The following is a 27,010-nucleotide window of genomic DNA, read 5'->3' as shown; positions in this document are numbered from 1 at the left end:
CCGAACCGGAAACCAATCAAGACGGCTGTTTCTGCGACTGGCCCCGCCCCTCACGCAGCGCTCGCGTAACGTCATTACTGCGCGACGGAAACCAGGTTGCCGGGGGTTTCACCCGACAGTGGTAGTCCAGCGGTTCGGCTTCTGCGAGTTGGCGGTGGCGATGGGGTTCTGGGAGTAGTTCCCGAGCCTGCAGGCGCCGGCCGCCCCCCGAACTAGAGCCCTCCGCTCCCGGGCGGCCCACGGCCAGCTCTGATATCTTGGGGTGAAGCGGACTGGGGGCTCAGAGAAGGAAAGGGAGGAGCTCTCACCCTGGGAGTTGGGAAGAAGGGATCGGGTCTGGGGGGGAAAGAATGGGCTCCACGGCTATGCTTATAGAAGGAGCAGAAGGTGGATCTTAGACAAACAATCCCACCTTCTCCAAGCGATTCCGAAGACATTTGTGTCTGATTTCTTGCTGCTCTGTGCATACGGTGGCCCGGGATAGTTCCGTGTTTTTATTTTCACTGATGTGAAAGGGGAGATGTTAATTACCCAGGAATGTATTGATGTATGACTTGAAAATAATATATTGCTTGAGTCGTGTAATCAAGCACATTTACTAGTATACTAAAGAGAAAAATAAGCAGTATTTTAAAAGCAGACCAGGGTTTCTGTCACAACCCGGTGATCACCACCTTTGCCTTAACCTTTGGCTACTGTCTGTCGCTAAGATGAGCACCCACCGTTCCTCTCCTTTTGACCCTGAGCTTCGAGTCCGGAGCACACTGAAGAAAGTCTTCGGGTTTGACTCTTTTAAGACACCTTTGCAGGAGAGTGCGACCATGGCTGTGGTGAAAGGTAACGAGGCCACGCTACCTGTGTTTACATTTACCCCGGCTATACCGGAACACTGCCGGGAACACCCTCCTTCTGACCCTTCCTACCCCCCCAGCCTTGGTCCATGATTGGCTTTGGAAATCTGAGAGACGCCAAACTTGCAGTTTTATGGGTAGAACCACCCAACTGCTCTGTTTCTTAATGTTATAGCCAGCGATGCAGACTATCTTTGAAAACAGGTCACAGATGCCCATTAGTTTGTGTGGGAGTGGCAGGAAAGGCCTCAGCCAGCCGCTGACCTAGGGAATCCCTTTTTTTTGTGTGTGTGTGTGTGTTTTTTTTTAAAATATATTTTATTGATTTTCCACAGAGAAGAAGGGAGAGGGATAGAGAGTTAGAAACATCGATGAGAGAGATCGATCAGCTGCCTCCTGCACGCCCCCCACTGGGGATGTGCCCGCAACCAGGGTACATGCCCTTGACCGGAATCGAACCAGGGACCCTTGAGTCCGCAGGCCGACGCTCTATCCACTGAGCCAAACCGGTTCGGCGGGAATCCCTTTTGTTAAAGATTGAGTGGCCTGGGTCCCAACTAGGGAAGGAAGGATTCATAATATTATAAACTTGAGATTTGTTGACAAGTGGAGGTTGCCAAGAGGGGAGCAGCTGTGGAAAGTTAACTACACTGTAATGTTTATAAACAAGACATCTAAATGATGTTGCTTCCACGTCTACGCAGATATGCGCAGTCATGTAGCAGTGTCATCTTCCATGGCTACTTAGTTCAATCTTCTATATCCCAGCAGACTCAGACTTCTTCATGTTGTAGTTGCTATCGCCACGATCAGAAATGGTTTGTGTGCTTTCCCAGATGTCCCTGTACCCCTTTTCATAGAAAGGATGGGAAGGGAATTCAGAATGTATTGCCACCCCCCCCACCGCCCCCCACATGTACCAGACACTCTGCTAGCGCTTTTTCCTACATTCTCATTTAATTTTCAACAGCTCTGATGAAGGAAAGATAAAAGGCAGAAAGCACTGAGATGCTGTCTTGTATTTTTTCAGGCGACAAGGATGTTTTCGTGTGCATGCCCACAGGGGCAGGAAAATCCCTCTGCTATCAGCTCCCTGCCCTGTTGGCCAAAGGCATCACCATCGTCATCTCTCCCCTCATTGCATTGATTCAGGTGAGGCTTAGGGAAATGAAGATGCTGGCCCAAAAACGGTCAGGGGAAGGTTGTTTATAGCTGGAAATTTCACTTCTGCTTTCTTTGGTCTTTTGCCTCTTACATTCTTTGATTTGCTTATCCCCTTCTCTGCATTGGGTTTCCGAATTGCCCATACGTTGGCTTCTCCACTAGTGCATAGTACTGTGTGGTCTCTTACCTTCCTATGTTACTTTTTGTCCAGACGAATACGGAACTGTCTCAGGCACGCTCATGCAGATGGCTAGGGTGCTGAATTGATGGGGGGATCCTGGTGTCCTGCTTTATTCTGGCAGGGCGCACCTATGATAGAAAAAGCGATGAGAGGCCGATTGGGATGTTGTTAACATCTGCTCTGCACTTCTGACTATATTTAAGGCCTGCAGATGGGCTGCTAGAATCAGAAATGAGGAAGTGTAGCCATGTAGTTAAGAGCTATCAACTGTGAAGAGAGAGAGAGACAGGGAAGAACGGTAAGAGCGCTAAATGAGTGATTGTCAGGGCTTTGTGCTGGTGCTTCATGTGCATTCACTACACCTTTGAGATGTACGATTTCATTCTCACAACAATCCTATTAGGTGTCACTATTTTGATAGGAGAGAGAGAGAGAGTGAGAAAATGGACAGGCTAAGGTTAAGAGCCAGCACAAGAGCATGTGGCAGGTAAGTGAGCCGGGATTAAATCCAGGTCTGCCTGCCCGACCGGCTTGGCTCAGTGGTTGAGAGTCGCCCTATGAACCAGGAGGTCACAGCTGATTCCCCGTCAGGGCACATGCCTGGTTGTGGACTCCAATCCCTAGTAGGGGGCGTGCAGGAGGCAGGCAGTCAATGATTCTCTCTCATCGTTGGTGTTTCTGTCACCCTTCTCTAAAATCAATAAAAATATATTTTAAAAAAGTCCAGGTCTGTCTGGCCCCAAAGCCTGTCCTCTCAACCACGCCGCCTTCAGTCCTTCTTGTAGGCAAAGAAGACATGTCGGAGGGTGGAAGGAGGAGGTTTTATGGCTGGGAAACACGCCTGAGATGCTGAGGGCCGTCCACTCCCCTCCGTGCCTCTCCCCTTCTGCCCTCAGGACCAGGTGGACCACTTGCTGGCCCTGAAGGTGCGAGTGAGGTCCCTGAACTCGAAGCTCTCGGCGCAGGAGAAAAAGGAGCTGCTCTCCGACCTGGAGCAGGAGCAGCCCCAGACCAAGCTCCTGTACATCACGCCGGAGATGGCGGCCTCCGCCTCCTTCCAGCCCACCCTGAACTCCCTGGTGTCCCGCCACCTGCTCTCCTACCTGGTGGTGGATGAAGCTCATTGTGTTTCCCAGTGGGGACACGACTTCCGTCCCGACTACTTGCGCCTGGGTGCCCTGCGCTCCCGCCTGGCGCATGCCCCGTGTGTGGCTCTGACCGCCACAGCCACCCCGCAGGTCCGGGAGGACGTGTTTGCTGCTCTGCACCTCAAGCAGCCGGTTGCTGCCTTCAAGACGCCCTGCTTCCGGGCCAATCTCTTCTACGACGTGCAGTTCAAGGAGCTGCTTTCTGATCCCTACGCGAACCTGAGGGACTTCTGCCTTAAGGCGCTTGGCCAGAAGGCTGGGAAAGGGGTGAGGGCCCTGAGCCGGGATTGGTTTTCTGAGACCTTTGCTTTTTCTGGCTTCCTGAGCACAGACTAGCTGTAGCTGCTTAAAGCGCAGAGGCTTGTCCCTTTGGCTTCCCGGCGTTGTCCCCTCACTGGGCTCTCCTTGTCCGGAAATGCTCTGACTGTGGCCTTTGCAGGCCTAGTCAGGGTTGGAGGGGAGGAGGCAGAGGAGCTTGGTGGGCCGCGCCCCGGGCGGGCTGAGCCGCTTCGGTCCTGCCTGTGAGGGTGGCAGAGCCCTGCTGGTGGTCTGCCAGGGAGACGGTGGGGTGATGAGAGACCGGGCAGAGCTCCTGTTACAGAGGCCACAGGGTGACAGGCGGATGGCTCGTTTTCCCCAGCGCCGATTTCCTTCCCGTTGTCCTGTCTTCGCCTTCAGGTGCTGTCCGGCTGCGGCATCGTCTACTGCAGGACCAGGGAGGCTTGTGAACAGCTGGCCATAGAGCTCAGTTACAGGGGGTTGAGTGCCAAGGCCTACCACGCAGGTGAGGGCCGCCGGCCGCGTGGTCCTCACCACGCGCACAGGCCTCTTGGCGCGTCTCTGTTCCTGTGGATCCTGAAAAACCAGGCGGTCTGACATCTTTTCTAGCTTCCCAGGCGGAGCTAAAGCGGTTCACTTAAAGCCACAGGAAGGAGTCTAGCCAAGAATGAGGTCCAAAATGAGACCGTTACTCCGGCATGCTCTCTCGCCCTGTGCCCAGCAGCCGGGGAGGAGTTGGGAGAGCCCAGCTGCCGGTAGTGTGGGAAGGGCACAGGCTTCGGAGGCACAGGGCGAGAGAAAGGGACTTGGGTTTGAATCTTGGCTCTAACATTCATTGAGAACACAGACCGGGGCCTTTATATTTATTAGCTCAGGCTCAGAGAGGCGAAGTGCCTGGCCCGTGGTCACACAGCAGGCAAGTAATGGATTCAGGGTGTGTGTGCAGTGCCCGACAGAGTGTCAAACCCAAGACGGACCCCGAGGGAAATGCGAGCTCCCTTCTCCACCTTCCCCCCTTTGTAGGGCTGAAGGCCTCTGAAAGGACGCTGGTGCAGAACGAGTGGATGGAGGAGAAGGTCCCTGTCATTGTTGCCACCATCAGTTTTGGGATGGGAGTGGACAAAGCCAACGTCAGGTGAGCTCCGGTTCTTGTCTTACCTTTCTGATCAGGGCCTGGCTCGGGGTGGGCTGCCAGGAGGACCAGGTCCCTGGGTTCCTTCTAGTGCCAGGGGGAAGGCGGCCCCAGAGGAGGGTCCCTGGTACACAGGCCACACTCTGACAGTGTCTGTGCAGCTGCTCCCAGTGTTGGCACAGCACGGTTCTGCCATCCCCCAGGAGGTGGGCAGCACGCAGACCACCAGGCTCACTCATTAACACAGCGCCGCTCACTCACGTCTTAGCGGTTGGGCCCAGTGAGGGGGGAATGAACCATCTTAACCTGCTCCCTGCGGAAGTCAGAGGCAAGCGCTTGTTCCCATCACTGCCTGTTACTGCCGGCTGACCAGCCAGAGACGAGTACAGCCGGCCTCCCAGGCCCTGCTGGTGGCGGTTGGGAGTCTGACCTTGGGGAGACATTTGGGCTACAGACGGAAGCGCTGGGTTCTGAATAACAGCAGCACTAACGCCGTGCATGGTTTACGGAGCTCTCCTGCATACACGGTCTCGTTGAGACGACAGCGACGCTGAGTTGGTCAGGGTAGGAATTAGTCTGTGCACTGCATTTGAGAGGACACGGACTTTATTTTTTTATGTTTTAGATTTTTATTGATTTTACTGGAGTGACATCAGTAAATAAGATTATATACAATTTCAAGTGTGCAGCTCTACAGTACATCATCTGTCTGCTGTATTGTGTTCACCACCCAAAGTCCAGTCTCCTTCAGAGCACGGACCTGGGAACCAGAGCTTGGATGCTGGGTTGGCTGTGTCTTGTTAGGGGCCAACTTTGAAGTCAGGCTCAGATCCCAGCTCTGCTGTCCCCTTGCTGTGTCACCTTGTACAGTTCACCTCTGCATCTCAGGCTCGTTGTCTCTGAAATGGGGCTGCCTCCCATGATGGTGCCTGTTACAATTCAATGAGACAAATACATACCCTGGTTCCTAGTAGGTACTAATGGTATCCCTTCCCTCTCCAGAGAGATTCACTAGGACTTTTTCAAGGCCGTGGGGCTCATCAGTGGCCTGATCCGATTTGTTTGTTTAAGCCCAGTATGTTTTTTCCCACGGGAACTCTGACCGAGCGTTTTTGTTCCTCATGTGGGTTGGAGTGGCCCCTTTCCTGCTATGGCTCTGACCTGGGCTGCTCCGGGGCAGGGAGGCCTGCCGATGGACTGCAGGTGTCCTGTCCATACTTCGCCCTGGGGTCCTCGCTGCCTGCGCGCCCACCCAGCCCTGCTCACTGTGGAGCCCGGCTCCACCTGCTCAGGATCGCTCCTCCCCTCAGGTCTCCGTCACGCCTCACGCTGCTTGCCCCTTTGGGTCCACAGGTTCGTCGCCCACTGGAACATTGCCAAGTCCATGGCCGGGTACTACCAGGAGTCTGGCCGGGCGGGCCGGGACGGGAAGCCTTCCCGGTGCCGCCTCTATTACTCCAGGAGCGACCGGGACCAAGTCAGCTTCCTGATCAGGAAGGAAGTAGCAAAACTCCAGGTAAGTCCCAGGCAGTAGGAGCCCTTTCTGTCCAAACTCACAACTTTCCGATTTCGCGCAGCTTTTATCTGAGCTCAGATGGAGGTTCTGTAAGCTACAGGGGTGCTCCTGGGCTGACCGTATAGCAAGGGGGAATTGTATGTTGGTCGATGGGCATTGCAACAAGCTAGGTTAGACTTTTGTTCTTCGTAAGATTTTTAAATTGATTTTCAGAGAGGGCGGGAGAGAGAAACATCCACGTGAGAGCAAAACATCAACCATCTGCCTCCTGCATGCCCCCTACCAGGGACCAAGCCCACAACCCACGCATGTGCCCCGACAGGAAATTGAATTGGCAGCCTTTCAGTGCATAGGACAACGCCCAACCCACTGAGCCGTACCAGCCAGGGCTAGGCTTCTTTATGCTAATTTATCTCTGTACTGTGCATGCTACTTTACATACTCAAAACCAGTCCTGCCTTGTTTTCCTCAGCATTGTTACATAAGCATTTTCTCATATTGCTACATAAGTTCTTTGTTTTTCTTTTTAGTCTTTAAAAAAAACTGATCGTACATTCTTTGTACAGAGCCTAGAAAGAGACCCATGTATATAATTTCCTTGTTGGATAAGGAAAATTGATGTAAGACAGGTAGCATTGTAAATCAATAGAAAAAGGATGAACTGTTGAATAATTGGTGCTGGAAAAAGATAAAATTAAATTCCTACCTCCCATACTGTACCCATATGAATTACCAATGGATTAAAGACCTCAAAAAACTGTAAGAATGGGGAGAAATACTTTATGGCCTTGAGGAAGGGAAGAGAAGTCAAGATTTTAAAAGCAGAAACCATCAAGGAAGATATTCTTATTTGACTAAATTCAAACTAAAAATTTATATATAGCGAGAGACACCATAAACACAGTGATAAAGGAGCCATTAGGGAAATATTTGCAACATACATAAATGACTGAGCATGTAGGGAACTCTGACAGGTGAGTGAAAGGCAACAGCTGAGAGCAAGAAGTTTCCTCCCTGAGTGTAACAGGGAGGAAACCAGACTCTAGTGAGCGTGTGAAGAGATGCTCACCGTCACGTAGGGATGGGAGAAACGCAGACTAGACGATGAGCTGTTTTACGCCCACCAGACTGTAAGCCCGGGGGGCCGAGATGTAAGCCCTCTTTGTGGGGATGTGGGAAAGGGTGCCTCACAGTGTGTCAGGAACGTAAACTCGTACGACTGCTCTGAAGAGAGAGGAGGTGATGACGCGTAAGTGGAGGATGCTGGTGCTCTGTGATTCGGTAACTCTGCGTCTGCATAGACAGCCGGTCACGTGTACAGGGATGTACAGGGATGTTGGCTGCAGCACCTAATAGTCAATCAGACTCTTCCTCTGTAGAGTGTTGGATAAGAAAACAGTGGGTTAGTCACAGTGGAATGATCTAGAACAGAGAAAAATGACCCAGTAAATCTACATGAATCAACATGGATAAAGCATAATGTGTGAAGTTGCAGAAGAATACATGTAGACTTTTCCTAAAGAAAGATGAAATACAAGTGCTTATTTCCAGTTCCCACAAAAATGACAACATAATGACCACACACACACACACACACACACACACACACACACACTTGCAGGGACAAGGAGAACAGGAAAGAAGACACCAGGAGGTAGAAATGTCAATGCATGTCTGCCCATTTATAAGGAAACCTGGCAAGCCCTAGCTGGTTTGGCTTGGTGGATAGAGCGTCGGCCTGTGGACTGAAGGGTCCCGGGTTTGATTCCAGTCAAGGACACATGCCCAGTTGGTGGGAAACCCCAGTAGGGAGCGTGCAGGAGGCAGCTGATCGATGTTTCTCTCTTATCGATGTTTCTAACTCTCTATCCCTCTCCCTTCCTCTCTGTAAAAAATCAATAAAATATATATATTTTTTAAAAAGCAGCACCTTTTCTCTGCATTAGCATAAGTACCTAGGAATGGAAATGAAAAAGAGACCATAAACTAAATAGTAGATCTGGAAAAATATAGAATGTGGAAGGCAAACAAAAGGCTGGAGTTGAGAATAAATAGGGAGCTTCCACCCACTGGCACTAAACAAAAGACGTGAGAAAAGCCCATCCAGAGATGTTGACTCATCAGCGATCACATAAATGCAAATTTAAGTGAAAGATTTGGCACGTGTGTTAACGGCTCTAACACGCGTCAGTGGCCTGGGGATAGCCCGCGTCCCTCTCAGTTACCCAGGTAGTGCTCATGCGCGGTCAGGCTTGGGGACACGGTTTTGTAAGTGGCTTTCTTACTCTCATTTGATATTTTTCTCAGCATTTTTTGAGCTACAAGGTAGTTCACCTCTGTAAGACTTTTACTAAATGGTCGTTGCCTTTTTTTTTACTGAATTTATTGGGGCAACATTGGTTGATAAAATTATATAGGTTTCAGGCGTATAGTTCTGTAATAATCATCTGCACATTGTGTTGTGTGTTCACCACCCCAAGTCGCGTCTTCCTCCATTTATCCCCCCTCTCCCCTCTCCTGCCTCCCCCACCCCCTTTCCCTCTGGTGACCACCGGGACCAATGGTCGTTTCTTGTCTCCAGGAAAAGAGGGGGAACAAAGCATCTGATAAAGCCGCCCTCCAGGCCTTTGAGGCCTTGGTGACCTTCTGTGAAGAACTGGGGTGAGTGACTTATGCGCGTGTTTCTGAACAAAACGTGACTGAGATCTTGTCCTCGCCCCGCACCCACTCGTTAACCAGCTAACGCGGGGCCACTCTCGGGCCACCAGGGGACCCTGCCTGCGTGGGTGTGTCCGGCCAGGCAGCCTGGGAGTTGGGCCCCTTTCTTTCGTGGAAGGCCCCAGAAACTGACAGCGTGAATATTTTGGGTAGTCGTCCATCCACCCTGCTTCATCCCCGTCTGGAATGGGTGGCCCCATGAGCAACTCAGGCCTGAGCCGTTGGCGTTGTGGTCATCACATGCCCTGAGCAGGGCCTCTGGCTTCACTGGAGGAGCCCCCTTAGCCTGGACCCGAACGGGCATGGGCGGCGGGCTTATCTCCCGGCGGGTGTGCGTGACGGGCTTGGAGAGAAACCAGCTTTTCTCGCATCGGGCCAGCCTGCCCACTTGGAACTCACTTATCGATTTCATCTGCATCTGCTGCCCGCGGGGCCGGGAGGAGCCTGGGAGCTGCAGTGACAGGCAGGCGGCGGCGGGCAGGTTCCGAGCACAGCAGCTGTGAGCATTGTGGGCGGAACATCGGGGGGACTCTGGACAAGCTGGGGACACCTTGCACTTGTTAGCCCTTCAGTCTAAAACCCTCCTCGATCCTCTGCTTCCTCTGAGCTGCGGCCATGGGGAGCGTGTGGTTATTCAAGGCCCCGCTCTTCACCTCCTAGTGTCAGGAGGAATGGTAATTAGGTTTGAAGCGACCTCCAGCCTCCAGGCCTCCCTGTGTTTAGGCCTAGATTGAACTGGGCTCTGGGGAGCCGTGCGGGACACAGTGGTGAGCACAGAGGGGCCTGCTTTTGTGGGGCTCGGCTCAGTGAGAAAGACAGACGCTTATCCGAGAATCACATAAAATGTATAATCCAGACTGTTAAAGGGGCTTCGAGGGAAAGGCCCACAGTGTTTGGAGAGTGTAGAACAGGTGGCCCCCCCGTGGCCCCCCGAAAGTCAGGTCATGACTCTTCAGACTGGTCGACCTTCTCAGACGGAGGGAGTGCCCCAAACACGATGGCGAACAGCATGAGAAGCAGGACGGTGATGATGAATATGCTGATGACGGCCAGGCCCCCCTGGTCCCAGGGGTTCTGCCAGAACTCTTCCTTCCAGAGGCGCCTCTGCTCTGTTAGCAGTGGATCCATGTGGGCCTGTGAAGGGGACAGCGGCACTGAGTGCAGGGCCTCCCCAGGCCCTGCCCCAGGCGCTGCTGTCCACACCTGCCCCGCGCCCACCCCCGCGCCCACCCGCTGGGCCTCCGAGAACCGCAGGCCCCGTGCAGCTGGCAGACTCTGGCGTGAAGGGGGTCTCTGGGCTCCGTGCCTCCTGTGGAAACGGGTGAGGGCTGGCACCCCCCAGGGGCCTTTGGGTCCGGTGGAGGCCACCTCTGGATTCCCAGAGACGTGAGCAAGGATTCCTCTCCCAGGCTGAGACCTACTCAGCTAAAGCTTCGCTAGTCTAGACCCTATTTTTCCTGCCTCGATTGCCAAACGTTGGAAGCGTTTTGAGAGAGCAGCATGGCTGCGGAGGAGCGGACAGCCTTGAGCTGAGATTTCTGGAAACTTCCTTGGAGGCAAGCCTGTAGCCAATAGAAGGGAGTCGGGGCCGAGAAGGAAGGCGTCTTACCTGACTCTGCTGTTAACCCTCCCGAGTCCTGAGAGGGCGGATGGGGTGACCCTGAGGGGCCCCGCTTTAGGGGACGAGCTGGAGAGGCCAGCAGGTGACCAGAGCGGTGCTCTGACTCGGAGAAGCAGCTGATGGGAGGAAAAGGTGTCCTCAGTGCCAGGTGGCCCTGCCCAGACCTCACTGCTGTCACAAAGGTGGGCCAGAGCCCGTGGCCTAGCAACCTCTGGTCGCTTTCTGCCTTTCACACTTACTCCCTCAGCTGCATTCTGTCCTCTGATGTCATGGGGGGCGCTGCTCAGGGCACACGTGTGGAGATGTCCTCACTAAGAGAAGGCAGACTTGGGGTGAGTAGGGGAAGAGACTGGGGTCAGGGCCCTTGCCCCGGCCTTCCATCCACCTCCCCTCTCTCAGGGCTCAGAAGCCCCGGGGCTGGAACCACCCCTCAGGCTCCCTCCTGTGGTGCAGGGCGACTGGGTAACTGCGCCTCCTGCTGGCGCCTCCTGGAACTCATTTCTGGGTGGAGGAGCCTCCCGTGCAGGCTCTGGGTGCTGTGGGCCTACCTTCGCCCCAGCTGCTTTGTGTGGTTGGTTCCCGCCCACTGGTGTGACAGGCAGCTAGGAAGTGGGAATGGGCCGGTGCCTTGGCATGTGATGCCTGGCGGCCACCACTCCACAAGTCAGGTGTCAAGCTCCTCTGTGCCAGGCACTTCTGCCCAGCATGAATCAGGCAGGCCCCCTCCCAGAGCTGACATTCTAGCGCCCTGTCCTCACCCTGCTTGTAGGATCATCTAGGACAGTGGTTCTCAACTTGTGGGTCACAGCCCCTTTGGCGGTCGAACGACCCTTTCACAGGGGTCGCCTAAGACCATCCTGCAGATCAGATATTTACATGACAATTCATAACAGTAGCAACATTACAGTTATGAAGTAGCAACGAAAATAACTTTATGGTTGGGTCACAACATGAGGAACTGTATTTAAAGAGCCAGAAGGTTGAGAACCACTGATCTAGGAGCTTTTCTAAGTGCCCGTGCCCAGGGCCCGTCTGGTGCCACTGACGTCACTCTCTGGGCGTGTCAGCCCCCTGCCTCATAGAGCTGGCCAGGTGATTCGGATGGGCAGCAGGTGCAAGGAGGCGGGTGAGGAGCAAGTCCCTCTTAGTAATCATGGGCTTAATTGACCCAGGCCGGCTGACTAATGCCCTTGGCCTGCTGACCGCTCCCAGCCCGGGGGCGGGTCCCTAGGATGCCCTTGTACTTCCGCTCCCCGTGAAGCTGATGCTTATCAAGAACCAGCTGTTTGTTCCAAACCTGTTTGTGGCCGTTGTCATTGTAATTACATAATTACAGTCAGTCACCGGTGACTGACACTATGCTTTCCGTCCAGAAGACAAAACAGGCTGGGCGCTTAACGTGTTAATAGTACGTGAAAAATGAAGCAACAAGGATAGCCGAAACCCCGGTTTTACAGCTGGGACAGGCACGCTCACATAGCCGGGGAGTAACTGCGCCGGGTGTGAACTCCGCTCCGCGTCTGAGCTCCGAAGCTGTGCGGACCTCAGTGAGTGGGGAGCCGAGGTTTCCGTCAGTACCTCCCTGGCCACTTTGGCGTGATTCTGGAATCACTCACCCAATGTTCCTGCCCATGTGTCACCTTGGTGTGGACGACTGGAAGCGTTTTGGAAAAATGCAGGAGGAGCTCACACTGGTGTCTTTTAAATTCTTGTTCTGCTTCCACGAAACCAAAGGAGACAGTCCCGGAGCTCTGGCCACACTGACCAGGAGACCTGGCCCTCCCTGCGGCGGGAAGACCATCGCTTTCACCACCTCTTTCAGTCAGTTGCTGGCAGATCAGAACATTCTGCTGAAGGGACCGCCATGCAGAGAAGTGGGCTGGGAGGGGAGACGGGGCGGGTGCTGTTGGTGCGGTGGCAGCGCCTGGCCTGGGCCTGAGGGGCCGCCCCTGGAGGAGAGAGGTTTGCGTGGAGACATGGAGACGGTGTCAGAATTAGAATTGGGAGCCGGGGTTCTGTGGCAGGCGCCAGGCCCCAAGGACAGGGAGGGAACTGTTTTCAAGGGCAAATTAATTTGCCTCAGCGTTTTATGGTCTGGAACTGGTATCACCCACAAGCAAATAGGTTCGTCGCCGTGAACATTTGGTTGTAGATTGCGTTCAGTAGTTAATGTTTGAGAGGCAAGTTGCAGGACCAAACTGGTTTGCAGGCTCTCCGCCACCGTCTGCGGATGAGAGTCCTGCACGGGTGGCTGCACGGCGGCGTCTGAAAAGGCACGGTGTACAGACAGTGAAACGCACGGGCCTTACGTGCAGACTGAGGCCCTTTTGAGGAACCGAGAGCACAGAGGCCACAGAGGGAGGCACGAAGCCTGACGGGCGATGCGGAGCCGCCTCCGACACGGCCGCAGTGACCGCAGGCAGGCGTCGGTGTCGGCGGTGGCTCGGTCCAGGGGGCCGCGGTCCCGAGGGGAATGGAGGAGTGTTGGGTCTGGCTGCGCCCTGGAAGGGGCGGCCTTCAGGTTGTCCCACGATGGGGGTATTGCTGCCGCCTCTCCATCCCACCTGCCCAGAGAGACCCAGGCTGGGAGCTGCCCACCAGGAGTGTGCAGGCTGCTGTCGCTGGCACAGCTCTGGGTGGGATTGAAGCCAGCCTGGGGCTTGGCCCGATTGGTGGGGTGGGGTGGGGTGGGGTGGGGTGGGGAGGGCTCACATGCGCCCCTTTGCCAAGGAATGGGGAGGAGCCAGCCCCCTGAGGACAGGGACAGTGTCTTGTTTGGACACAGCAGTTAGGTACTGTCTGGCCTGGAGGAGAAAAATGCAAATAAACCAGCCAGCCAGCCAGCCCTTTGGCCTCCACCTCTTGGCAGCTGGACCAGGAAGCTAGAATCTTTTCTAACGAAGAGGTTCAGCCCCGGCCACCCTCAGGACAGGACACCATTATTTTCTTTTTAATGTGGAACGTTTCACGAATTTGCATGTCATCCTTGCGCAGGGGCCATGCTAATCTTGTCCGTGTCGTTCCACTTTCAGTGTATGTGCAGCCAAAGCGAGCCCGGGAAGGGACATCCTTGCTGTGGGGGAAAACTTGCTTAAGGAAAAGTCGTACAGGGAACAGCCGCTGCGCTGTTGGAGCAGCTCCTGGATGGGGGGGGGGGGGGTCGGGGGGGGTTCCTGGGGACCCTCCAGCCGGGGAGGGTGGCGGTGGTGCAGGGACTGAGGGAGGCAGGGCCGCCCCTCCCGCCCCTCCCGCCTTCCTCCTGGAGCTTTCCTTCCGGAGGGAGACCTGGCTGGGCCCACCCGCTCACAGGAGGTTATTCTGAGACAGTTCGGGGTTGGGTGTTGGGGATGTGGGCTGGTTGGTGGAGGTAATGGATCAGAGCCTTCGCTGCGGGAGGCCCCGGCTGGGTGTGGCAGTGGGGGCTCTGCAGCCGGCGGGCTGGGCCCAGAGGCGGCTCTGCCACTTTGCAGCTGGTTGAATGTAGACAAACTATCCAGTGTCACTAAGGTTCAATTTCCTCCTCTTTAAAATGTGTTACTAGTGTTACCTACAGTGTCGTCATTGCGATGATTACATGAACTTACCTGTAGCCAAGGTCTGGAGACAGCGCCTGAGCGTGTGCAGTGTGAGCCCTCAGCGGGTTTTTGTTGCCTTTATGGCCACACCACCATCATTGTCATCATTCTGAATCCCATTCTTCGGGGGGGCAGGGTTGAGGATACAGGCAGATTCTTGGACTTCTTTTATTTTGTACAGAAGCACTTCCTCTCTGAATCTTCCATCGAAACCAAACCCACAAGTCCCTGGACACCAGGAAGTGGAACTAGCCAGAGAGCTTAGCTTCCCCGCCCGCCTGCCAGCTGGAGGGGGTGGTGGTGGCAGGGTTGGCATCCCCTCCCCACCCCCTGTTTTCCGGGCCACGGGCTTCTGCCCTCAGGCGGACAGAGCATGGGCTGCCCACAATGACAGAGGCATGTGCAAAGTGCGGACCTCTTTATGGCCCTGGGACCAGGGGGGACGGAGGGGAGGTGCCCTGGGAGCCTCAGCCTCCCCTGCCGTCATCCTGGGTTTGCACCCACGTGCCATGTTCTCTGGAAGAGAAGCCGGACTGAAGTGGAGGCAGGACATCTGCGGAGCTCTTAGCACGTGCCCCGCACCGTGACAAGTGCCCGACAGGTCATCTTAGGTCACCCCACGAGCGCACCCCGGGAGGCAGGGACCAGGACAGCCCATTTCCCAGGGAGAAAGCGCAGCTCGGGAAGGTCGCATCACTGACCTGCATTCCCACAGCTGGAGTGCTGGGGCAAGGGTTTGAACCGGGCAGTCGGGCACACAAGCAGGGAAGGGGCGAAGGTGTCGGGACACAGGTGTGGGCAGAACTGGGGCCCGGCCCCTCTCTTACTCCAGCAGTTGGGGGAGACCAGAGGCCTGAGCCTCTAGCGCGAGGGTGCAGGTTCCCGTTAATGGCAGTGACAGCTGGTAAGTGGCGTTTCTGAGCCAGCACCTGCCTGGGACACACGCGGCGTCCATCGCTGCCCAGTGGGCGTCTGGGAGCCAGAGCTCGTCAGCTGGTGCTTGACAGGCATCGCCCTGCACCCGCCACTGGTTCCGCAGCATTCCCACCTGCGTGGTCCGCCAGCTTTCACGGCACAGGGAGCGCTGGTCACGCCCCTGGTCCTCAGGCACGTGGCGCTGCTCATGCACAGAGCCCAGCCCAGCGAGTCTGATGCCCAGAAACATAGAACGAAAAAGCTTTTACTGGAAAGAAACAGGCAAACACTGGGCGGGATATTGACAGGCGCCCGCTCCGGCGGGGAGCGTGGGCCCAGGGGCTCTTGCCCTAAGTCCCCGCGACTGGGCGGCTCCTCTTTGGCGTGGTCAGCAGAACCCCAAGGCCAGCTCCCCCGGGTGCGGGCTGTTCTCCGTCGAGGTTTGGGGACTCTGCTTCCGTGTTTTGTTAAAAAGTGCGGGCAGGCCAAGATCCCCGGCGGTTTACTCTGTCCTCGAAATGGTGGCTCCTCCTTGGCACCGCGCTCTCGGCAGGTGGAGGTCCTGTGACCATAACGGCCCTTGTTTCCTGGACAAGCCCCCACGTGCCGTGTCCGGTTCCTGGGCGGGGCCAGAGCTGTGACAGTGGACTTGGTCCTGAGGAGTCAGGGCTGGGGGGCCAGGCCGACGCCCGGGTGTGGCGTCACCGTCTCCTCTCCAGCTTCTCGGTCAGCCCTCCGTCCTCATGGGGGGGACACAGGCCGCACCTGGGCCTTCCTGGCCCTGGGCTCGGGGCAGCAGCACTGGGTGCAGCAGCAGCTACAGGCGACCAGCAGCAGCAGCAGCACGGTGCCTGGAGGGTCGGGGAGAGGCAGAAGGCACAGAACTGCGAGGTGGGAAGAGAAGGAATGCCCCCCTCTTCCCAAGAAGCCCCTCTGAAGGTGTGGAGGGCCTCAGCCAGGCACGCTGGGCAGAAATACCCGAGGACCTCCTCCCTGTGGTGCCTCCTCCGCCTCCCGGAGCTCTGGTCCCTCCATCCCTGGGGCAGGATGCTGGGTGCCTCTGGTGCCAGCACCACCCAGCCCATCCCTTGAGGCATGTCCCCCAAGAGACATCTGCTTCCCCTCCTCTGCCTGGGAGACACCAAGCCACTCCGCCAGCCCTCCGGCCAGCACTGTGGTCTCCCCTACTCTGCCAGCCCTCCGGCCAGCACCGTGGTCTCCCCTACTCTGCCAGCCCTCCAGCCGCACCATGGTCTGGCCTCCCGGTGCCGGGAAGAGCAGAGGAGAACCCGAGAGCCCGACTGACCTGTGAAGAGGAGGATGACCGAGAAGGCCACTATCTCCACGGGCTCGGCCTGCGGCAGCCTCTGTAGCTTGAGCAGCAGCCTCTCACCCACCCAGCGCATCTCCTGCACGAAGTCGGTGGCCCCCATGCTGGTCAGCTCCCGGGTTCCTGGCGGCTCTGCTGCAGAGAGAGCACCTGAGTCCCCGCAGGCGGGCAGCTCCGAGAATCCACCCTCCCGCTCCCTGTGCCCGCAGAACGAGTTTGTCAGGTCTCACCCTCTCGCTCCACCCCTGGTGGCTCAGGAGGGAGGGAGCCCATGGCCCCCTGCTCAGTGGTGGCCCCCAGCCCCCTGCAGCTGGCACTGCCCGGGGGGAGGGAAGCTGGTGATGACTGAGCCTGAGGCCCTGCTGGGAGCTGCTCAGTAGAGCTGGGCATGGGAGGGGTCTGCCAGCTGCCAAGGTTGGCCATGGTTTCTATGTTGGGGTGACTTCACTCTCACATGGCTTGGTCTCAGACACTGGTCCTAGGTTTTGCAGTGGCCCTGGGTCACTCAGGACTGGGGTACCGGCAGGGAGAATGGGGGGGGCCAAAGTGAAGGGCCAGCCGTGCCTGCAAGTTGGGTGTGATGTGGAGCAGAGGTCCCTGCCCTCCGCCTCACCTGCGGCCACAGGGAGCCCCTCTTAGGACAGGCCCGGCGACAGTGTGCCAGCCCAGCCTGAACCTGCTCTCCGAGGCAGCTCTAATGCCAGGGCGGCTAACAGGTGGCCGGGGACTGGTGCCAGACCTTGGGCTCTAGTGACTGCCGCCGCGCCCCGGTGTCAGCCAGGGGTTCTCCGGGGGTGGCTGCCATCGGCAAAGCCCGTCACTCCATGGTGCCACCCCACAGCCTCCGTCGAGCTGCCCTCTGCCCTGGGCCTGTTCCCGCCTCCCTGTGCTGTGCAGCCCTTGCTTGAGCACCTTGGGGTGAGGAGGAACCCACAGCGACCACAGCCCGCCCGGTCCTTCTCGGGCAGCTTGGGCTGTAGAAGGCGGGGCCTCGTGCTGTGGTCACTTAGGACACCTGTGCCCTCGCTGCCGCGTCCCTCAGACCTGCGTCTCCTCCTCCAAGTCATCTCTCTGGCAGTTTCGCCAGCTGCCCGCCGTAGCTCTGTCCTGTCTTGCATTTGAAGCTGCCCCCCTCCCTGCTTCGGCCACTGATGTCTCCTCTGAGTCTCTCGTTCCGAGGATGAGGTGGCAGTGTTTCGCGGCTGTGGGAGGACTGGCCCCCTGGCACAGGGAGGAGCCCAGCACACGGGACCCCCCCCCGGGTGGGGTCTGGCCAGCGCAGGAGAGTTGAGGTGGCCTTTGGGGGTAGTAACCTTCCTCCAGCACCTGGGGAGTTTCACCTGCGTCCTTCATTCTGGAAAGTTTGTGGCGTGTGAGGGGGAGGAGGGGAGGCAGGCTGGAGACGGAGCCGTTTTAAGTGATGCTGGGGTGGCAGGCAGCGATGGCTCCGTGGGAAATTAGCTGCAATCCTGTCAAAAGCAGACCTTCCTTCTCTCAGCCCCCTCTGGGGGCAGCACGCTTCCGCAAAGGCGATTGGGATCCAGTTCTCAAAGGTGCGAAGACTCGGACTCCCAGAATGCCACAGGCCATCACTCCTGCCTCCTTTCTTTTACAAATGGGGAAACTGAGACCTGAGAGAGGAAGTGACTTCCCCGAGGTCACCCGGCCGGACAGGTCTGACCAACCCCCCTGTGCTGCCCCACCCTGTCTCAGTGGAGGCCTGTCCTGGGCAGCTTCCTCTCTGACCAGCAAGATAAGTCCGCCCACGGGCAGCTCACTGAGGGCACTGCCCAGCGGGGGGGGCTCGGCTCAGTGCCCTGGGCCCTTTGGGAGCTGGTGGGCTCTGCAGGAGCAGCCCTAGCCCACCCTCGTGGGCCCGGGACCCTGCTTTCACCAGGCCCGGCTCTCAGAGGCCCAGGCCACACCTGCTCTGAGAACCACCTAAGGGACAGATCTTGCATGTCTTTGCGTCTCAGGTCCTCAGTATTCCTCCCAGAGCACAGTACCTCTCCTGTGGCCACACTGAACACTGAACAGCTTTCCCCCATTGACGGTAGAGCAGGCCCCTCCCTAGCTCCCAGGCCTGTGGGCATCCCCCCTCCAGGTTCCCACCCTCGGTCTCATTCCAGGGGGGAGGGCACAGGGTTGAGGAGCTGTTCTCCCTCCCTCTTCGTCCACACTCGGTCGGCTTTCTCAGCCTGATTGGCCCCGTGCCTGCACAGCCTAATGTATCCATCAGACTTGCTCCTTAAAAGAGGTGGACGGAGGGCAGGGGGAGCTCTTCGCTGGTACTCCCACCCCCAAAGCCCCAGGAGGGCTCAGAGGGTGTGGCATGGAGACCCAGCCAGTCAGAGGGGCGTGGCCTCCGGGCGGGGAGGAGGAAGGTTGCCAGGTTGGGAAAGGGGTTTGTTGATCAGAAGCCTCAGCTCAGCCGTCCTCCAGGGATGTCTGACGTCAGAGAGCGCAGACTCCCGCCCGGCAGACCTCGCCCCCTCTGGGAGGACTGGGTCCGCAGCAGCAGCAGGGGTGGACCTGGGTGGCATCCTGGCTTTGCACGCAGGGCCTCTGGAGCCCAGAGCTGGCCAGCCTCGCCCAGTCAGGGCTGCTCCCTGGGTCCCATCTGCGCCCGGAACAGGAGTGGGGCTGCTGGATGCGGCTCTTCTGGCCTCAAGACCGATAAGACCGATAGGAGCCCCTGACTTTTCGGTTGCGGCTTTGCCATCTGCAGCCTGGGCTTGAGCAGGAGCCTCAGTGGGGACCACCGGGGCGCTGGAGGGGCCTCTTTCCTGAGAGGGAGGCGGCACATTCCAGGAGGTCCCAGGCGGTCCTCCCAGTGGGCTATTTAAAGCCCAGGCCAAGGGGGCGCCTGTGCCTGGTGCCCAATATAGCCAGCAGCCGTCAGGTGACCGCGGGCTGGTGCCCCCGCTGTTGCTCTGTAGGGAGCCCTACTGAATTTCCAGCTGTGGCCCGGGGGGAGGGGGTGCTCTGGGCTGGCTGCCGCTTCTCCCGGGACCTTCCCAGGTCGGAGGGAGGGGGGCAGGCAAGTCTAGTGGGGCTACTGAGGATTCTCCGTTTTCCTCATCTCTCCGTCTCAGGTCCAGCAAACTCTAAAACTGTACCTTCTGCCTGTGAACCAGAGGACCAGAGTCCCTCCCAACCCATGCTGGGGGGAGGGCGGGAGGGGGGAGGGGAGCGGCAGTTAGAAGCAGCCAGAGCAAGGCTTGGCCTTCTTGGACCTTCCCAGGGTGCTCCCCGGGGGAGCGGCCGCCGGCGGAGGGGAAAGTGAGCAGGGCAGAGAGCAAGGCTGGCCGAGCTGGACGGACCGGGAAACATTCCTTCGTGTGTCATTTGGAACAGACAACCTTGCCACAGAGTGGCCAGGCATCCAGACACCTGCCACTCGGGACACAAGCTTCCCTGTTTCCTCCTCGCAGAGCTGACACTCCAGCTCCCAGGGGAAGCGGGCGGGCGTGTTTGTGACTGATAAGTACAGTCCTTGATGGCGCAGGGCCCCCAGGGCTTCTGGCTCAGCGCCTGTCACTCTGTCAGGGGTTGTAGCCACCTTGCCCCAGGGCATTGTCTTATTGGAGAAAGAGCTAGAATGAATAATAACCTGAACGTGTGGGAGGTCTGTGTGGCCAGCAGGGCAGAGGTGCCCCTGTGTGCCGTGGGGAGCCGCCCCATGACACCCCTTTTTGTCTCGGCTCCGTCTGGCAGTGGGAAGTAGACACTGGTCCCTCCCTCCCCCACCTTACCCGCTGCCTCTAACTCAGCCCAGCGTCTTGTCTCTTCTGCCCTTCGCTGTAGGACCTGTAGTCTCCCCAGCCACCAGCCAGGCCAAAGCCCACACTTGGGCCCATCCTTGGCGCCCCCCCAACCCCCACGGGGCCCTGCCCCTCCCCCCCCGTAGCCGTAGGCCACGTTTCTAAGTAGACACTGCCTTGTTTGCTTTGGGGAAGCATCTGGAGGGCCAGGGGGAGACTTTAACCCTGGCTGAGGCCAGGGAAGCAGGAGTCAGCCTCCTGGGCAGGGCCACACTCCATGCTGCCTGGAGGACGGGCTTGGGCACAGTGTTCCCTGGTGCAGCAGAGGGGCAGACACTAGGGATCCCCTCTTCCCCCCCACAACCTCAGTCCCACCGTCCTCACCTTCTCCCCACCTGGCCCGGGTTGGGAGACTGGCCCCCTCACGCCTGGGGCAGCATTTAGGTAGATTCAGGGGCCCGTGGGGCTCTCAATGGGCCCCGGGAGGAGCACATGAGCGGAGCCCCGGGCTGAGGACACCTGGTGGTCAGCAGGCCAAGCCCCCCCCCCCCCCCCCAGAGGTGGCAGCGGCGGCTCCGGTCTGGCACACAGATAGGCAGAGCTGCGTGGGTCCTGCCACATGGCGGGGTGGACCTTGCCCTGAGCCTCCTGGGCTGGGGAGAGCAGGCCAGGGAGGCGCTGCCTTGGTCCTGGGAAAGGGAGGCTCAGTGGGCAGGCGACATTCCTCTCCCAAGCCCGGCAGCCAAACCCCTCGCGTAAGCCCCTGAATGGAAAAAGCTTAAACCAATTTGCAGAGCAAGCAGGCACCCTGGCCTCTCGGCCTGCTCAGCAAGCAGGCAGGAAGCCACCCTCCAGGAGGCTGCAGCCTCGCGCGTCCCCTGTGCTGGGAGACTGCAAGCAGGGAGAGCCCAGGTTGGAACTGGAGGCCGTCGCAGACTGTGACCAAGTGCGTCCCCCATGGTTTTGTGGCCCTCCGTCCAAGGGCGGGGACCTTGCTGCTCCATTCCCTTCATCCCCACCCCCTCAGCTGAGGCCACTCACCTGGGATCAGGTGCTGGCGCTGCGGGTGCCGCCGCAGGTGCTGGGGAGCCAGGCAGCCCCGGCCTCTTCTCCGGGGGCCTGTCCTCGGCCTCCCGCCACCTCGCCTCGCTTGTCACCGCCTCTTGGGTGACCCAGGGCTGCTCCCTGGATGCCTCTTCTCCTGCGAGCCAGCGAGCCGCTCTGCCGGTGCTGACAGCCAGCTGCTATCTGGGCTTCAGCTTTTTTGTTGTTGGTCGTCCAGGAGATCCAAGTGTCAAATTACACGGGGCGGCCACTGAGGGGGGAGCCGGGCCACAGGCGGGGAGTCCTGCTGAGAACTGGCTCTGCCCCGGAGGTCCCAGGAATGGGCCCGGCTCTGGGCTCTGTCTCTTGCTTGTTCCTCCTCTTCCTCTCCCTCCTGGTGGGTGTGTGCTAAGCCACGTGGGCTGGGCCTGGGCCGGGAGCTGATGAAAGAGGAGGGTTCTCTGTTCCCCAGCGGAGATGACCCCAGGGAGGTTCCCGCTGAGGTGTGGAGTAGGGAGGGAGGGAGGCCCGCAGCACGCCCAGCTCCCGGCTCCTGCCCTACCCTCAGGAGGGCCTGGGCCTTTGGCTCTCATCCCCCACCACCCCAACCTGCAACCTTAGGCAACTCCCTGGCTGGTCCCTCACTCTGGCCTCTCTAGGGAAGGAGTAAATAGTGGGGGGAGGTGCCAGACCACCCAAGAAGCCAGCCCCCCCCCCCCAGGAATTCTGGGGAAGAGCTCAGGAGTCCCCATGACCTGGGAGTAGCCCGTGCTTGGCCTGCTGGCTGGGGGTGTGCCTCATGTGCCTCTGGCCTGGAGGAAAGGGGACCCTGCCGGTCTCCTTGCCAAAGAGCGTGTGCTGGCCGTCGCTGCACTCTGGGCCCGGCTGTCAGGGCAGGCTCCAGAGCCCAGGCTGGGCCCTTTGACATTTGGCTGGTTGTGCCACCCAGTCGACCAGACTGTGCCTGGAACAGGACAGGAGCCCACCCCAGCCTGCATCTTCGAGCCGTCAATGGAGCCCTTTGAGTGTGAGCACAAAACCCCAGTGAGTCAGGGCTTGGGGGAGGGGAGGGCTAAAGAAGCCAACCTTGTGGCCACACCACTTGGATGCCAGAGCCTCCCCAGGCCGGCGGACAGGCAGCCACTGTGCCGAGGTACACGCATTGCACATGGGTTTTCGGAGTGGCGCCGACAGCGCCCCCTGGTGGCCGTCTTGGCCTCCTTGCCGTCTCCGGCTGTTCAGCGTGTGTCCTCCGCTCAGCTGAAGGCAGCCAGACCGGCTTCCCAGGGGCGGGTAACAGTCAGCGCTTGTTCCTGAAGCCTGCTCCTCAGGGTCTCAGCTGTTAAAGGGCTTCTCGCACCAGCTGCTCCTGTCCCTGGGACGTGGCACCTGGACAGCTCTGCCTACACACACACACACACACACACACACACACACACACACACTCTTGCAGCTGGACTGGCCAGTTGTAAGGGACTTGATGAAGCTGTGAGGCTCCTATGAGATGAGTCTGCGATGCTCAACACAGTGCCGGACACGTAGCAATGCTCAGCCCGAGCTTAGGGACTGCCTGGGCCCTCACCCCTGTCTCGGCCACGTTGCCCGCTCCAGGTGCCGCCACGCTGCCATTGCCAAGTACTTTGGGGATGCACCCCCCGCCTGCACCAGAGGCTGCGACCACTGCCAGAACCCCGCGGCCGTGCGGAAGCAGCTGGACACCTTGGAGCGCAGCAGCAGCTGGAGCAAGACCTGCATGGGGCCCTCCCAGGGCAACGGCTTCGACCCTGAGCTGTATGAGGGCGGCCGCAGGGGCTACGGCGGCTTCAGCAGGTGAGGGGCCATGAAGCCAGCCGGGGCCCCCACCCACTGGAAACGGCTGGCATTCCCTCCCTGGTGCCATGGCCAGACCATCCTGCACCAGGGGCCCTGCTGGGGCTGCCAGGGCCTCGGGCGTCGCTGCCCCTCCCGAGGGGGGAGGGAGGGCACAGGCCAGGCCAGGGCTGCTCGTGCCCAGCCTGTCCCCTAGGTATGACGAAGGCTCTGGAGGCAGCGGGGACGAGGGCAGAGATGAGGCCCACAAGCGGGAATGGAACCTCTTCTACCAGAAGCAGATGAGGCTGCGCAAGGTGAAGGGGGTGGAGCCTCTGGGGGGTCCCCTCAGCACCCCCTTCGCCGGGGCTGACCTGGGTGCTATCCTGCAGCGGGCGGGATGCCTCACAGCCTTTCCTGTCATCTTCCAGGGCAAAGACCCCAAGACAGAAGAATTTGTACCCCCAGGTCAGTATGGGGGGCTATGGGCTGTTTCCAGGGTGTGGATGGAGGATGCCTCCTTGGGGGGTTGGGGACTCCAGAGAGTAGAAGGCAGAGTGGAGAGCCTCCCCCTCCCCCCAGATGAGGACTGTCCCCTGAAAGAGGCTTCTAGCAGGAAGATCCCCAGGCTCACTGTGAAGGTAAGAGGTAGCGGCTCCTCACACCTGCCCCCCAGCCTCAGGCTTGTGTGACCGACTTCTCCCCGCTCCCTCTGCAGGCCCGTGAGCACTGCCTGGGGCTGCTGGAGGAGGCTCTGAGCAGTAACTGCCAGGCTGCAGGTGCCACTCATGGGTGAGTGTCCCAGGTCACCGGGGCGGGGAGGGTTCTCCACGTCCTGTTCCTTTGGAAACGGCTGGAACTCTGGGTCCCCAGCCTGTTTGGGAGCTCCCTCCCCTGATTGTGGCCCATCCTACTCCCAGGGGTCGCAGCTCCCTACAGCCCCACCACCGGGAAGGCTCGGTCACCCCGAGGGGCTGCAGGTTGCCCAGGGTGTCCAGGTTGGCATCCCTGCCTCAAGGCCATTCCCACCAGGCCCAGAGCCATGTCCAGGGTCCCCCAAGAGAACCCACCCGGAGCTCAGCAGGCAGAGGGCTCAGGCCTCCTGACACCTCCACTCCCTCCCTCAGACCTGACCTGCAGGCCAAGGCTGTGGAGCTAGAACATGAGATGTTCCGAAATGCCAAGGCTGCCAACCTGTACAAGGCCAGCGTGCTGAAGAAGGTGGGCGGGGCGCGGATGGGCGGAGCTTGCTCAGGGTCAGGGTGGGAGAGGCGGCCCCTCCACACTCCCAGGCTGGCTGCCACCTCTGGCCCAGGCAGCCCCGAATCCACTCCTTACCAAGCAGCCACTCATTTGGGGGGGCCCCACTACCCCCCTTTTCCAGCTGGAGCCACGTCCAGCCAAGCCCCTGAGGACTGGACCTTGTCTGGTGTCCAGTTGCCTACGGTCGCGGGCCACAGAAGCCCGCCGTGGGAGCCTGGGTGGGGGCTGCTGGGAGCCTGTGGGTGCCTAGCATGCCTGCCCAGCCACCATCCTGCTCCAGGTGGCCGAGATCCATAGAACCTCCAAGGATGGGCAGCTCTACCACCCGGCAGGCGGAGCCAAGAGCTGCAGTGCCCAGGCCGAGCCCACCGAGCACGACATCCTGCCGGCCTCCCAGGTGTACTCGGTGAGCGGGCCTGGGAACGGCCCACTTCCCTCTCCTCAGCTACAGCACAGCCCTGCCTCCCCTGCCATCGCAGTCCTGGCGCTGGGGGGCCCCAGGCAGGTCCTCGAGCTTGTCTGCTCCGCCGCCTGTGGCTCCAGCCCCACAGCCTGACCCCGGGGTTTGGTGCTGGTGTTTCCCTCCCCATCCCTTCAGATCTCCACGAACACGGCCATACCTGGACCAGCCTTGGAGTGCCCTCGAGGGGCCTGCTGGTCAGCACCCTCTCTCCTCCTCACAGCTCAAACCCAAGCGGGTGGGAGCCGGTTTCCCCAAAGGCTCCATCCCATTCCAGACGGCCTCACAGCTGATGGAGGAGATGAGGGCTGGGGGGCAGGCCCCGCGGCCTGAGCAGGAGCCCCCCAGCCAGCCCCGTGGCCTCCAGGATGAGGAAAGCAGTGAGCCTGTCCCCGGGCTCAGAGAGGCCCCCGGAAGCAGTGCTCATTGTGGGGGCCCCTCGGGGGGCAGTCCCGCGGCCAAGGCCCGGGCCAACAAGCAGCAGCAGCTCCTGGCCGCTGCGGCTCTCAAGGACTCTCAGAACATCGTCCGCTTCTTCTGCCAAAGGGCCGAGAGCCCGCCTGCCCTGGCTTCAGCCCCAGGGCCGGAAGGTGCCAGCCCTTCCTGTGCTGGGGTGCGGGGACCCCTGGCTGCGGCCCCAGACACATGCACCGGGGAGGAGGCTGGAGCCCGGGGGCGTTCGGCCGCCCGCCCCCAGACAGAGTGCACCGAGGAGGGGCCAAGGTAAGGGCAGGGCAGTCCCGCAACCCTCTGGAATCCCTTTCGCTCTCGGGCCTCTGTGACCCACTTCCTGCCGTGGGCTCTGCGGGGCTGCCCGGCCGAGGGCACAGCTGGTACCTGGAGCCCTGACGCCTGCTCTCTCCTCGCCAGTGCCTGCCCACTGCGAGACCCGGGGCCCCCTGAAGGCCAGCTCACCCCCCCAGAGGGGACACTGAGGGGCAAGCGGCCCAGGCCCCAGCAGGTACTGCCAGGCCCCGGCGGGAGGGAGCCAGCACGTACTGTGGCCAGTCTTCCAGAAGAAGGGGCGGGGCCAGTGACAGGGAGCCCAAGGGTGACCCTCCACTGTGGCTCTGCTCAGGAGAACCCGGAGAGCCAGGCGCGGAAGAGGCCTCACCCCTCAGCCGGTGCCTCCGTTTTAGCCGAGGCCAATGACAACATCCTGGCCAGTGGTCAGAGCACCATAAGCCCCACGGCCCAGGGCTCCTGCCAGCTCCCAGCCCCAGGCACCTCCCTGAAGGTGGCTGCGAACATTGTGGTCAAGTGCCTGACCCCTTTCTACAAAGAGGGCAAGTTTGCCTCCAAGGTAGGCTAGTCTGCCCTCCCCGGGGCCTTGGGCACGGTGCGGGGAGGGCAGGGCGTGGGAGCCACCGGGAAGCAGGCGAGCCCGGCCGCTGCCCTCTCCCTCGGCCTGCCATGCCCTGTGGTCGTGGCTGTGGTTGCTGGGGCCAGAGCCGGGGTCTGAGCCCTCCGATCCGCACCCTCCACCCGCAGGACCTGTTCAAAGCCTTCGCCCGCCACCTCTCCCACGCGCTGGCTCAGGAGCCCTCTCCCAGGAGGAGCGGTGAGTGCCTGGGTCACCCCGCCAGGCGGCACTGGGGGCCCTGCAGGGAGGCGACCGGCCCTCACACTCCCCCACCCCAACTCTCTAGTGAAGGAAGAGGCCCAGCACCTCATCAGGCAGTTCTTCCGGGGCCGGGCCCGGTGCGAGAGCGAAGCTGACTGGCACGGCCTGTGTGACCTGCAGAGGTGACCGACTGCTGCCCAGCGGGGCCAGTGTCCGCCCCCGACTCTACCGTGGGCCAGCGGGGCCTGACTCAGGAATGGGAAGGCGGACAGGCCTGCGGCCGCAGGGCATCTCTTTCCTCAGGGTCCTTCCCCCTTCCAGCCACACCTTGCTGTGGAGATGGCCCCGGACACCTCCCAAATCAAGGTCAGAGGCCAGAGTCAGCCCAGCTTCCTATGTACTTGCCAGGCCTGAGGCCCTCTCTCTCCTGGCCTCATGGAGCCCCACCTTAGAAGGACCTGGGTGGGGTGGCTGCTGCCAGGGGCACAGGAAGAAGAAACGGTCCCTCCACCTCTTGTACCCGAGTTGTAAGCTGGGGGAGGCCCGCGCTCCAGGGGCAGAGCTGTGGGAAGAGGCAGCGGCCGGCCCTGCTTCTCGGCTCCTGCTCGGGAAGGCGAGGCCGGGCTGGGCCGGGCCGAGGCGCCTCCCGGAGGAATAAAGTCTGTTCTGACACATG

General features: G+C 59.6%; 3 protein-coding genes and 1 non-coding gene across 13 annotated transcripts; 1 reads left to right on the top strand and 3 right to left on the bottom strand.

Moving 5' to 3' along the window:
* The first annotated feature begins 87 nt into the window (after positions 1 to 87).
* On the top strand, positions 88 to 27,009 carry RECQL5 (RecQ like helicase 5). 7 transcript variants are annotated; one of them, XM_059671244.1, is made up of 19 exons: positions 88 to 837; positions 1,882 to 2,003; positions 3,093 to 3,611; positions 4,023 to 4,128; positions 4,647 to 4,758; positions 6,109 to 6,271; positions 8,853 to 8,932; positions 22,850 to 23,068; positions 23,265 to 23,364; positions 23,479 to 23,515; positions 23,630 to 23,688; positions 23,766 to 23,839; positions 24,175 to 24,268; positions 24,591 to 24,716; positions 24,994 to 25,493; positions 25,641 to 25,731; positions 25,849 to 26,073; positions 26,262 to 26,331; positions 26,420 to 27,009. In XM_059671244.1, exons 1-19 carry the CDS (start codon positions 711 to 713, stop codon positions 26,518 to 26,520), a joined length of 2,925 nt encoding a protein of 974 aa, XP_059527227.1. In that variant the 5' UTR covers positions 88 to 710; the 3' UTR covers positions 26,521 to 27,009. The 7 variants fall into 7 exon arrangements, 5 of the variants coding, with proteins under 5 accessions (XP_059527227.1, XP_059527226.1, XP_059527228.1 ...); XM_059671243.1 differs by having other exon boundaries at positions 23,479 to 23,688; XR_009449370.1 differs by lacking the exons at positions 26,262 to 26,331; positions 26,420 to 27,009 and having other exon boundaries at positions 23,479 to 23,688; positions 25,317 to 25,493; positions 25,849 to 26,002.
* Positions 8,929 to 15,199, bottom strand: SMIM6 (small integral membrane protein 6). 3 transcript variants are annotated; one of them, XM_059671255.1, is made up of 2 exons: positions 14,195 to 15,199; positions 8,929 to 10,123 (listed from the first exon to the last, which is right to left on the bottom strand). In XM_059671255.1, the coding sequence occupies exon 2, from the start codon at positions 10,115 to 10,117 to the stop codon at positions 9,932 to 9,934; it is 186 nt and encodes a 61-aa protein (XP_059527238.1). In that variant the 5' UTR covers positions 10,118 to 10,123; positions 14,195 to 15,199; the 3' UTR covers positions 8,929 to 9,931. The 3 variants fall into 3 exon arrangements, with proteins under 3 accessions (XP_059527238.1, XP_059527237.1, XP_059527240.1); XM_059671254.1 differs by having other exon boundaries at positions 14,887 to 15,199; XM_059671257.1 differs by lacking the exon at positions 14,195 to 15,199 and adding an exon at positions 10,599 to 10,858.
* LOC132219409 (U6 spliceosomal RNA) lies at positions 13,560 to 13,666 on the bottom strand. Its single transcript, XR_009449425.1, has one exon. It is a non-coding gene; the product is annotated as a U6 spliceosomal RNA (small nuclear RNA).
* On the bottom strand, positions 15,350 to 21,647 carry SMIM5 (small integral membrane protein 5). Of its 2 annotated transcripts, none has more exons than XM_059671253.1 (3): positions 21,236 to 21,647; positions 16,407 to 16,565; positions 15,350 to 15,951 (listed from the first exon to the last, which is right to left on the bottom strand). In XM_059671253.1, the coding sequence occupies exons 2-3, from the start codon at positions 16,531 to 16,533 to the stop codon at positions 15,842 to 15,844; spliced, it is 237 nt and encodes a 78-aa protein (XP_059527236.1). In that variant the 5' UTR covers positions 16,534 to 16,565; positions 21,236 to 21,647; the 3' UTR covers positions 15,350 to 15,841. The 2 variants fall into 2 exon arrangements, with proteins under 2 accessions (XP_059527236.1, XP_059527235.1); XM_059671252.1 differs by having other exon boundaries at positions 16,407 to 16,562; positions 21,236 to 21,645.
* Position 27,010: the final 1 nt, after the last annotated feature.

Source organism: Myotis daubentonii, chromosome 16 (assembly GCF_963259705.1).
Source record: "Myotis daubentonii chromosome 16, mMyoDau2.1, whole genome shotgun sequence".
Taxonomy (NCBI): Eukaryota; Metazoa; Chordata; class Mammalia; order Chiroptera; family Vespertilionidae; genus Myotis; species Myotis daubentonii.
Note: the sequence above shows the minus strand (reverse complement) of the source record. Positions and strands in the feature narration are given on the sequence as shown.